This window comes from Ovis canadensis, chromosome 15, assembly GCF_042477335.2.
Source record: "Ovis canadensis isolate MfBH-ARS-UI-01 breed Bighorn chromosome 15, ARS-UI_OviCan_v2, whole genome shotgun sequence".
In the NCBI taxonomy this organism is placed as follows: Eukaryota; Metazoa; Chordata; class Mammalia; order Artiodactyla; family Bovidae; genus Ovis; species Ovis canadensis.
The window spans coordinates 41,593,648-41,606,354 of NC_091259.1; the positions used below are offsets into that span (position 1 = coordinate 41,593,648).

Below are 12,707 nucleotides of genomic sequence, written 5' to 3' on the forward strand. Positions count from 1 at the left end.
TTTAAAAAAGTATGAAGTATTGAAGATGTTTTGTACTGCTGTGATACATTTGCCTGTCCCTTATTAATAAGATATAGGTACTTACTGGGGCACTCTGTCTTACCTAAAACTTTTAAGATGACGTAGCTCCACACATAGCGCCCTGAGTTCTTCACCTTGCAGGTGTACCGGCCCTCATCACTGGGCTTCAGAGGCTCAATCTGCAGGGAGGCATCTCCTGCCAGGAAATTGGAAGCGAAGGCCACTCGGCCCCTCTGTTCCTCAGTCAAGTTATTGTAGACGTGATGGCTGGAGTAAGTAATCACCTGTGGGACAGACAGAGGCAGGGTCACACTGTGTGGCTCTCAGCCTCCCCTCCTGCTGCAGGCAAGATGAGGCAAGGAAGTGGAGCAGAGCAGTCAAGCCTGGGGCTGACTGCAGGAGACCTGTGCTCTGGACAGAATTAAATACACTGTGTTTGTCTAGGCCTTCCTTCTCCTGAGAATAACAGCCCCTCATATTTGTGGAGCCTTTTAACTATAAAGTAGTAATTGTTCCATTAAATGCTCAGAACCTTTCCATTTTAGAGGTAAGGAATTTTATTTTTAAAATTTCATATGTATTTTTTCTATTGAAGTATAGTTCATTTACAATATCATGTTAGTTTCAGGTAGTACATCAGTGATTTTATATAAATTTAATATATAGATTTATATAATATATATTCAGTGATATTATATATATAATAATATATATATTTTATATATAAGTGTCCATTCTGAAGGAGATCAGCCCTGGGATTTCTTTGGAAGGAATGATGCTAAAGCTGAAACTCCAGTACTTTGGCCACCTCATGTGAAGAGTTGACTGATTGGAAAAGACTCTGATGCTGGGAAGGATTGGGGGCGGGAGAAGGGGACGACAGAGGATGAGATGGCTGGATGGCATCACGGACTCGATGAACTTGAGTCTGAGTGAACTCCAGGAGATGGTGATGGACACGGAGGCCTGGCGTGCTGCAATTCATGGGGTCGCAAAGAGTTGGACACGACTGAGCGACTGAACTGAACTGAACTGAACTGAACTGTGTGTGTGTGTTCAGTCGCTTCAGTCATGTTGGACTCTGTGTGACGCTATGGACTGTAGCCCTCCAGGCTCCTCTGTCCATGGGGATTCTCCAGGCAAGAGTACTGGAGTGGGTTGACATGCCCTGTTCCAGGGGGTCTTCCCGACCCAGGGATCAAACCCAGGTCTCTTATGTCTCCTGCGTCGGCAGGCAGGTTTTTTACCACTAGCACCACCTGGGAAGCCCATATTTTATATATATATAAAATATATATTTATTAACTTAATAAATATATATAATGTGGGCTTATATATAATACATATTATATACTTATATATATATAAAATCTCCTTCAGATTTCCCTATAGGTTATTACAAAATACTGAGTATAGTTCCCTGTGCAGTAAGGGATTTTAAATTTGAATTACAGACTCTAGTTCTCACAGTTGAGGCCAGGAAAGAAGAAAATGCACAGAATGGTCTCCAGAGTTGACTCTGAGGGAAAAGGAGAGCCCGGAAGCTAGAGAGGGGAGGAGTCTTCCCTCCCCCCCTCCCCCCGCATACCTTTCCTCCTCACTTTGCATTTCCTACCACTTGCACGTGATCTGGTCAAGGTTCAGATACTCCTTGCGCCAAGTGCTTTTACGTCTAGTTTATTTCTCACACAGTATTTCCAAGCAAGCGTTATCTGTCCCCATTTCACAGGCAGGTAGCAGAACCAGGGTTTGAACGTGGCCATCTGAAGCCATCCTGTTCACTGTTCTGGTTACCACGGTTACCTCTCCTTTCCCCACCCGCATCATTTATTTCACTACTCATAAACTGCTCTTCCACCCGCATTCATTTCACTGCTCATAAACTGCTCTTCCAGAAAGTTTGGAAATGAGGGAGAAAATGTGAAACAATAAGATGTGTTTTGCCTTTATGAAAGTTCAGGGTCCAGCTGAAGTTAAGGAATAGAAGTTAATGTTACAATCCAGGTCTGATACTGAGGGAATCATCGGTGACTTTCCTTCTTTTTGACTTCACTGTGGATTAGCACACAAGAGTAAGCTAGGTGAGAAGAAACTGTGTCTTTTCCTTCCATAAAATACACATGGGCTTCATGTCATTGTTTTCACTGCTAGGGAGACCAAAGTTGAGATTTCCCCAACAGAAAAAAATAATCATGATTTTTCTTGAATTTTCATCTGCCCTCATCATGATCTGTACGAGGGCTTCCCTTGTAGCTCAGTCAGTAAAGAGTCTGCCTGCAATTCAGGAGACCTGGGTTGAATTCCTGGGTCGGGAAGATTTCCCCTGGAGAAGGAAATGGCAACCACCTCCAGTATTCTTGCCTGGAGAATCCCATGGACAGAGGAGCCTGGCGGGCTACAGTCCATACGACACGACTGAGCGAAGAAGCACATAGCATCGTGACCTGTAGTCCTTGAAACTTTTCCTGGTTCTGTTATCCATCACCTCCTGGCTTGTTTTTCTGCTGTTTTTTTTTTTTTTTTAGCCCAAGCTGTGCAGCATTTGGGATCTTAGGCCTCTAACCAGGGATCAAACCCATGCCCCTTGCATTGACAGCACAAAGTCTTAACCACTGTACTACCAGGGAAGTCCCCATCACCTCCTACTAATCACAAAAACCATGCTGATCTTGTCTTCCAAGACGATAACTTCAGTTATGCCCTTGCTGCCACTTAGCAATCATATTCCTAAACGTACTTGATTTAAACATCAGCGAACATTTATTGAATGACTGCTCCCCACCAGGTCAGGGGGAGGCTATTCAGATGAAGTAAAACTCTCTTCTGATCTTCAAGTAATTTATAATCTAGTGGGATTAACAAAGAGAGAAGTATACACATAGAAAAAGGAATGACTAACTTGAAATAGTATCAAGAGAGAATGTTCCCAGAAAAGTCAGTGGCATTTGAGTTAGGCTTTGAAAGATGAGTAGGCCAAGTAAGAGATGAGAGAGGCAGGGCAAAGATTGCCAGAGGGAGCATTCCAGACACATGGAACAGCACTAAAAAAAAAAAAAAAAGCAAGCACATGGGAGTCCCCTAAACACATTTTTGGCTTCAGCTGTTCCAAACTGTTTCACTCTAATCCCTGAACCCTGTTGTTAATCACGTGACTCTCTGCAGCTCAGGAAATGCCTTCCTGAAAAGACCAGGAGCCATCCAATAAAATGGCCATAAATTCTCTCACCATTTTATTAGAACGTTTCAGCATCATCCATTTTGCCCTTACCACATCTCTGAAAAAAAAGTGTGTTCTCCTTTCTCTGTATGTTCTTTTTCTTCACCAAATATTTACTGAGTGCCCACATCGGGTACTTTGCCAGGCTCTGAAAACAATCATGAATAAGACATAGTTCCTACCCCAAAGGCCTCACAGTCTTTTGAGGGACAAAATGCTGGAGAATCAAATAAGAGAAAATTTAGGTAATAGGTAATATGACTTAAAATGTTTTCAGTATTTGATTTTGTCCCCTCACTTCAACCAATACAACTATTGTGATCATTCTGACATCCTTATCTCTATCGCTAACACATTTTCTTTTTAATATGTATTTTTATTTATTTGGTTGTACCAGGTCTTAGTTGCGGCATGTGAACACTCAGCTGTGGCATGTGGGATCCAGTTCCCTGATTAGGGATCGAACCTGGGCCCCCTATATTGGGGGTGTGGAGCCTTAGCCACTGGACCACAGGGAAGTCCAGACACCAGCACATTTTTGAGCTCCATTTTTATACTTCCAGCTGTCTGGCCACCGTAGATGTCTGTCCTCTCCAAACTACCCTACATAATAATGTATCAATAAGCTTTTTGTTGTTGCTTAGTCACTCAGTCATGTCCACCTCTTTGCAACCCCCTGGACTATAGCCCAAAAGGCTCTTCTGTCCATGGGGATTCTCTGGGCAAGAATACTGGAGTGGGATGCCATTCTCTCCTCCAGGGGATCTTCCCCACCTCTCCTGCTTGGCAGGCAGATTCTTTACCGCTGAGCCCCCTAGGAAGCCCCAGATAAACCCTATTCATTATTTTAAACCCCAAGTTAATGTTAAGGTTCCCTATGAAACCTTCCCTGATATGACACAAGCTTAGAATGGTCTCTGCTGTCATCCATAGCATGTATTGGCACCATTTTTACATGAGGAAAAATTGTGAAAGTCAAGATGTTGGGCAGACAGTTTGCTGGATCCCCTTTCTGAATTCTGGGCATTGTCTGGGAGATCCTTCAGGCCATTCTTTTACTTAATTTAAAAATAAGTGTATTGTTTATTTAGTTTTGCCTGTGCTGGGCCTTTGTTGGTATGTGGGCTTTAACTCTAGTTGTGGAGAGTGAGGGCTGCCCTCTAGTTACTTCTCATTGTGAATGCCTTCTCTTGATGCAGAGCCTGGCCTCTAGGGTGCTTAGCCTTCAGTAGCTGTGGCTCTCGGGCTCTGGAGCACAGGCTCAGTAGTTGTGGCACACGGGCTTAGTTGCTCCTCAGCATGTGAGATCTTTCCAGCCCAGGGGTCAAACCCATTGGCAGGTGGATTCTTTACCACTGAGCCACCAGGGAAGCCTCATACTGATTTTATGTATGTCTGTTGTCCAGTTTGGCAACCCTGTAATCTTTTATTTAATAAACACTAATTGAAACATACTCTACACTTGACACTATTCTAGAGATAACAATACAAAGAAATGAGTTTTATAATTTGGGGACCAGGACATGCCACCTCCAAACACGTCACTTTGCATATGCATAAGGATTAAGGGCACTTGAGTTCCTGAAATCCTTTATTTGCCTAAAAGCAGAGCCTCCCCAAAGAATCTGAGTGTTCCTAAGTCCTCTTTCCCAGGGCAACTCCAATCTTCCCTTCTGGGAGAGCAGAGGTGGACATCTCACTCAGGCTGTGCCACAAACCAGCATATCTCCCATCTGTTCTTCTAAGTGTCCATTTGCTCTTCCATAAGTGCCCTTTCTACTCCTCCCTTCCCCTACTAAATTAGGTAAATATACAGAGCCCTAGTTCTAACCGCCTCTTTGAGTTACTCATCACTGGGTATGCCCAGGTGTTATTTACACAATACTGTTTGCTGTTTTCTTGTGAACCTGCCTTTTTTCAATCTAACTGACAGTGCCCCACCCTGAACACTTAGGTGAGTAGAGGGAAAAAGATAATTTTTCCTGCCCTAGTTTCCCCTGGTGCCTCAGCAGTAAAGAATTTGCCCACAATGTGGGAGATGCTGGTTCAATCCCTGGGTGGGGAAAATCCCCTGGAGAAGGAAATGGCAACCCACTCCAGTATTCTTGCCTGGAGAATCCCATGAACAGAGGAGCCTGGCGGGTTACAGTCCTTGAGGTCGCAAAAGAGTCAATCACACCTTAGCGACTAAACAACAACAACAGTTTTAAAGGACAACTTTTTCTTTCTTTTTTTTTTAAAAGGTAAAATCATGATGCTCATATACAAAGAGAATAAACACATATCAAAAAGATTAACTCAGGGGAGGGAGATGGGAGGGGGGTGCATGTTTGGGAACACATGTAAGAATTAAAGATTTTAAAATTAAAAAAAAAAAAGTTTAATTCATTCACTTATGATGGAACCAGAAAGCTGTCACCAACAAGTTCAAAGGAGAATTGGGCTAAAGAGATTTACATACTCCTTTGGACAAAATTCATTTGCATCTCTATAAACAGGAACCATCTGCATCCTACGGATAGGAAACTTGACATCACTATCAGCATTCCACAAGGTAATTTCTATTTCTACAGGAGTTAATACACGAGGAAAATTAGACCCTAATTCATCTCCAGAAAACCTGGACTCTAAGCATAAAGCTGACGTTCAGGAGACACTTCCCTATGGTGTATTACAGGGAAGGGGCAGGTTTTCAGGCTCAGGCCGGGAGAAATTCACTTCAGTATGACAGTAAAGGGAATTAGATCCCCTGAAGGCTGTTTCCTGTCTCAGTGCATTCCCTGTCCTCCTAGGCTGCCTCCCTTAGGGTGTGGTCTGCAGGTTCAACGTGCTGAGTCTCTACATTAGAGAACCTGAAAGGTTACTGAGAACAGCACGTGGGACTGTCTCCTTCTTGTTGGAATGAGGGTGGCGGGGGAATTGGGACAGCTTCATTAGGACAGCACCATCCAGCTTATCCCTAAGGCTGAGGCGAACTCTGCAAAGACTTTTTAAAGCAAACTGGGAGAATTCCCTGGCAGTCCAGAGGTTAAGACTCCAAGTTTCCACCGCAGAAGACATGGGTTTGATTCCTGCTTGGGGAACTAAGATCTTGCAAGCCAAGCAGCACAGCCAAAAAAACATAAAGCAAGTTGGCAAGCATGGTCAGTTAGAGAATTTTTAGGAGAGTGAAGAGAGGGTATGAGGAAGAGGAGTTGTCATCCATGGGTAAGGCTGGGCCTGTGACTAAAGACTCAGTGAGTCACTGGTGAACTCAGGGTGACCGCAGACCTGGAGGAGGCCCTGGAGCTCTGGGGCAGGGAACCTGCCTACAGGAGAGCTAATTCTCATTCTCACTCCAGTAGAGGCTTTCTCCCCACCCTGGCTTGAAAACTTCCACCCCCACCCCACAACTTAGCCCCTATCGAGGGGTCTCCAGAACACTGTCTTCAAGCTGAGGAACATTTTGGAAAGTACAGGAACTGCATGATTTCCATCAAAGGTCCAGTATTTACTCCCAGGCAGAGGTTTTATCTTGAATGCCTACATTCTTTTCCAAAGAACCTGCAAGCCATGGGGGAGGGGCAAAGGGCTTTAACTCTGGGAAGCTTGGGTTCACATCTGAACTCTGAAATTCATTCATCTCGGGCAAAGCCTTCACTGTTGAAAGTCTGAAAGGTTTAGAATCCAAGTTTTCTAGAGACAGTTCAGTTCAGTTCAGTCACTCAGTCGTGTCCGACTCTTTGCGACCCCATGAATCTCAGCACGCCAGGCCTCCCTGTTCATCACCATCTCCCGGAGTTCACTCAGACTCACGTCCATCGAGTCTGTGATGCCATCCAGCCATCTCATCCTCGGTCGTCCCCTTCTCCTCCTGCCCCCAATCCCTCCCAGCATCAGAATTTTTTCCAATGAGTCAACTCTTCGCATGAGGTGGCCAAAGTACTGGAGTTTCAGCTTTAGCATCAACCTTTCAAAGAAATCCCAGGGTTGATCTCCTTCAGAATGGACTGGTTGGATCTCCTTGCAGTCCAAGGGACCCTCAAGAGTCTTCTCCAACACCACAGTACAAACGCATCCATTCTTCGGCGCTCAGCCTTCTTCACAGTCCAACTCTCACATCCATACTTGACCATAGGAAAAACCATAGCCTTGACTAGACGGATCTTAGCCGGCAAAGTAATGTCTCTGCTTTTGAACATGCTATCTAGGTTAGTCATAACTTTTCTTCCAAGGAGTAAGCGTCTTTTAATTTCATGGCTGTAGTCACCATCTGCAGTGATTCTGGAGCCCCCCAAAAATAAAGTCTGATACCGTTTCCACTGTTTGCCATCTATTTCCCATGAAGTGATGGGACCAGATGCCATGATCTTTGTTTTCTGAATGTTGAGCTTTAGGCCAACTTTTTCACTATCCTCTTTCACTTTCAAGAGGCTTTTTAGTTCCTCTTCACTTTCTGCCATAAGGGTGGTGTCATCTGCATATCTGAGGTTATTGATATTTCTCCCGGCAATCTTGATTCCAGCTTGTGTTGCTTCCAGTCCAGTGTTTCTCATGATGTACTCTGCATATGAGTTAAATAAGCAGGGTGACAATATACAGCCTTGACGTATTCCTTTTCCTATTTGGAACCAGTCTGTTGTTCCGTGTCCAGTTCTAACTGTTGCTTCCTGACCTGTATACAGATTTCTCAAGGGGCAGGTCAGGTGGTCTGGTATTCCCATCTCTTTCAGAATTTTCCACAGTTTATTGTGATCAACACAGTCAAAGGCTTTGCCATAGTCAAGAAAGCAGAAATAGATGTTTTTCTGGAACTCTCTTGCTTTTTCCATGATCCAGCGGATGTTGGCAATTTGATCTCTGTTTCATCTGCCTTTTCTAAAACCAGCTTGAACGTCAGGGAGTTCACGGTTCACATATTGCTGAAGCCTGGCTTGGAGAATTTTGAGCATTACTTTACTAGCATGTGAGATGAGTGCAGTTGTGCAGTAGTTTGAGCATTCTTTGGCATTGCCTTTCTTTGGGATTGGAATGAAAACTGACCTTTTCCAGTCCTGTGGCCACTGCTGAGTTTTCCAAATTTGCTGGCATATTGAGTGCAGCACTTTCACAGCATCATCTTTCAGGATTTGAAACAGCTCAATTGGAATTCCATCCCCTCCACTAACTTTGTTCGTAGTGATGCTTTCTAAGGCCCACTTGACTTCACATTCCAGGATGTCTGGCTCTAGATGAGTGATCACACCATCATGATTATCTGGGTCGTGAAGATCTTTTTTGTACAGTTCTTCTGTGTATTCTTGCCACCTCTTCTTAATATCTTCTGCTTCTGTTAGGTCCATACCATTTCTGTCCTTCATCGAGCCCATCTTTGCATGAAATGTTCCCTTGCTATCTCTAATTTTCTTAAAGAGATCTCTAGTCTTTCCCATTCTGTTATTTTCCTCTATTTCTTTGCATTGATCGCTGAGGAAGGCTTTCTTATCCTTCTTGCTATTCTTTGGAACTCTGCATTCAGATGCTTATATCTTTCCTTTTTTCCTTTGCTTTTCGCCTCTCTTCTTTTCACAGCTATTTGTAAGGCCTCCCCAGACAGCCATTTTGCGTTTTTGCATTTCTTTTCCATGGGGATGGTCTTGATCCCTGTCTCCTGCACAATGTCACGAACCTCTGTCCATAGTTCATCAGGCACTCTATCTATCAGATCTAGGCCCTTAAATCTATTTCTCACTTCCACTGTATAATCATAAAGGATTTGATTTAGGTCATACCTGAATGGTCTAGTGGTTTTCCCTACTTTCCTCAATTTAAGTCTGAATTTGGTAATAAGGAGTTCATGGTCTGAGCCACAGTCAGCTCCTGGTCTTGTTTTTGTTGACTGTATAGAGCTTCTCCATCTTTGGCTGCATAGAATATAATCAGTCTGATTTCAGTGTTGATCATCTGGTGATGTCCATGTGTACAGTCTTCTCATTTGTTGTTGGAAGAGGGTGTTTGCTATGACCAGTGCATTTTCTTGGCAAAACTCTATTAGTCTTTGCCCTGCTTCATTCCACATTCCAAGGCCAAATTTGCCTGTTACTTCAGGTGTTTCTTGACTTCCTACTTTTGCATTCCAGTCCCCTATAATGAAAAGGACATCTTTTGGGGGTGTTAGTTCTAAAAGGTCTTGTAGGTCTTCATAAAACCGTTCAACTTCAGCGTTACTGGTTGGGGCATAGACTTGGATAACTGTGATATTGAATGGTTTGCCTTGGAGACGAACAGAGATCATTCTGTCATTTTTGAGAGTGCATCCAAGTAGTGCATTTCGGACTCTTTTGTTGACCATGATGGCTACTCCATTTCTTCTGAGGGATTCCTGCCCTCAGTAGTAGATATAATGGTCATCTGAGTTAAATTCACCCATTCCAGTCCATTTTAGTGCGCTGATACCTAGAATGTCGACATTCACCCTTGCCATCTCTTGTCTGACCACTTCCAATTTGCCTTGATTCATGGACCTGACATTCCAGGTTCCTATGCAGTCAGAGAGGTCTAATTTTCTTCACGCATTGAAAGAACTATTGTAACAATCCTTACCTTACCGACCTCCCAGGCTTATAACAAGATTTAAATTTAAAGGACAGCTTTTGAGCAAGGGCAGAGTTCCTTCTGATGATGATCGTTTAGATTTATAGCACAAATTGGGCTTCCCTGGTGGCTCAGATGGTAAAGAATCTACCTGCAATGCAGGAGACACAGGTTCAATCCCTGGGTTGGGAAGATCCCCTGGAGAAGGAAATGGCAACCCACTCCAATATTCTTGCCTGGGAAACCCCACGGACAGAGGGGCCTGGTGGGCTACAGTCCATGGTGTTGCAAGAGTTGGATACAACTCAGCGACTAACCCCACCAGTGGTTAAGAATCTGCCTGCAAATGCAAGGGACATGGGTTCAATCCCCAGTCCGGGAAGATTCCACAGGTCTGGGAGCAACTAAGCCTGTGTGCCACAACTACTCAGCCTGGGCTCTAGAGTCCAAGTACTGCAACTGCTGAAGCCTGTGCACCCAGAGGCTATGGTCCACAACAAAGAAGCCACCGCAGTGAAAGGCCCATGCATCACGACAAAGAGCAACTCCGATCACCTCAACTAGAGAAAGCCTGCATGCAGCCATGAAGACCCAGCATAAGTAAAAGTTTAAAAAGAAAAAAAAATCTGATTCCTTATGATCCATTACTGAGTCCTAATTTTGAAAAACACTATACCAGGGACAGTGATGGAGAGAGCTGGCTGGGAAGTCAGTAGTCTTCTGTACTCAAAAGGGAGCTCCTCCACTTGCTGTGTGCCTTGGTTCAGCTAATGAACTTGGCTAATCCCCAAGGTTCTCAGCTGTCACACAGGGACAAGCTACTTCACAGGATTTTGGGGGGAATGAGATAGGAAGCCCTCACGATCATTTTTATCAGATGGATTCTGGGTTCTAGGAAGCCCCTAAGGTTTCCAAGTTTTTCAGCCCATGCGTTCTATTCATTTGTATAGGGAAGCTCCCCTGGCTAAAAACCTCCACTGGCTCCCTCACCTGGTCTGTTTCAAGCTGTGGTCCACAGCTTGACTCTGTGAATGTGGCCTCTAAGGCCAGTGCCGCCTGGACCACATCTCAGCTTTGGCCCCTGCCCTCGGATCTCTGAATAGCCTAATCCCCAAACTCGAGTCCTGTGCTTCTGAACAGTTGTCCTCTGATGTGTCTTTGTCTTGGATCATAAAGTTTTCTCCTGAAATGCCTTTCATTTTCATGTAAACAGATCAAGCATGAGGGTCAACTTCTGTGTATATGGGCTTTTCTGGTGTATTGCTTTTCCCTCCCTTTCCTCTAGTTCCTGTCATATATATGGCTTCCCCAGTGGCTCAGCAGTAAAGAATCCACCTGCAGTGCAGGAGCCACAGGAGACTCGGGTTCGATCCCTGGGTCAGGAAGATCCCCTGGAGGAGAGTATGGCAACCCACTCCAGTATTCTTGCCTGGAAAATTTCATGGACTGAGGAGCCTAGTGGGCTACAGTCCATAGGGTCACAAAGAGTTGGACATGACTGAAGCGACTGAGCACAAATATATATTTGACCACACCCTGCAACATATGGGATCTTCCACAACTGGGGCTTGAACCCATGCCCCCTGCAGTGGGAACATTGATTCTTAACCACTGGACTACTGGGGAAGTTCCTGTCCTAATATTAAATGAAGAAAGAAGAGATAACTACAGGTAAATATTTAACATCTTTGGAAAGCCAAGTGTATACAACTTCAAAATAATCTTAATATAATTAAATGACCCTTATTTCATAAGAGAATTTCAAAACACTTTTGACAGGGTTGGGGTTCAGCTACAGCCTTGCAATTTGGCTTTTTTTTCCCTCCCCAGTCATACCTTGAATATCAGATGCTTGTGTGCCTCTTTGTTTTATTTTGTTCTTAATTCTAAGAAATGTAATGCTGAGACTAAGCCAAGGGTCAATAGGAGTGTGATGGGGGAACAGTGAATATAAATCTAACTCTTCTGCAAACAGATTAAATATATGAATTACAGCTGTTGTGGGACTGTGTCTCATGACATTCCTGGTGTCCTGCTCCGGATGTGTTTTTAGGGAGACGAGGCAGGACAATTCGTTAGGACTCAGATGGAACAGATGAATCAGCTCAACCTTCTGGCAGTTGCTCTGCTGCACCAGGTCCTACGTAGCAGTTGTGAAATGCCCTGAAGGAGATGGATGTAAGTCCCTCTCTCTGTATTTTACATCAAGATTTTTCTTGCTCAAAGCCAAAGAGAAAGGGGAAAGGGTGAAAGAGTGGCCAAGATAGTTGGCATGGAAAATTGAGCATCTCTGTCCTAATTTTTCCATTTGAAAAATACAGGGGAAAAGTGTGTGTTGTGAGTTCCTGACTCTTCTTCTGAGCACTCTTACTTTGGAAATTCAACTAAGTTTCCATCCTAGAACCAGGAGGAATGCTCCAGAATCCTAGTGACTCTACTGTCTAGGATGAAATTCAAATATTCCTGAGGCTGCCTACCCACCCTTAAATGTTTCCTGCATATGTGAGGGTCCTAGATAAGAGGGATGCAACATTTCTGCTCAGATTAAAGCGCAAAGCTAACCTTGGGATCTCGGTCATTGGCTAGCCTATTTTAAGCACCTCATCCAGGTCTTCCCTGGCAGTTCCGTGGTTAGGACTTTGAGCTTCCACTCAGTGGGCACAGGTTTGATCCCTCGTTGGGGAACTAAGATCCCATAAGCTGAGAGGCGTGATGGAAAGAAAAGAAAAACAAGCAACACGTCTGTTCCAACCCTTCCTGTATATTCTTTCTCAGTTCCCCTCACTCTCACTCCCAATACCCTGGCAATTAACCAGCTCAGGAAGCTTCACCCATTGCTTGGCATCCCAGCCACCCATGACTGTACTTTAAGCCCTTATTGTATAGTTGGAAACTATTCAACTACTCTTGATTCTTC

The 12,707-nt window shown here is 44.2% G+C and overlaps 1 protein-coding gene across 1 annotated transcript in view; it reads right to left on the reverse strand.

The window, feature by feature from the left end:
* CLMP (CXADR like membrane protein) overlaps window positions 1–12,707 on the reverse strand; it is a 106,761-nt gene that overhangs the window by 7,472 nt on the left and 86,582 nt on the right. Inside the window, exon 3 of the mRNA XM_069554216.1 lies at window positions 104–305. Within this exon, the coding sequence (XP_069410317.1) occupies window positions 104–305 (202 nt within the window). The remainder of the gene's footprint in view (window positions 1–103; window positions 306–12,707) is intronic.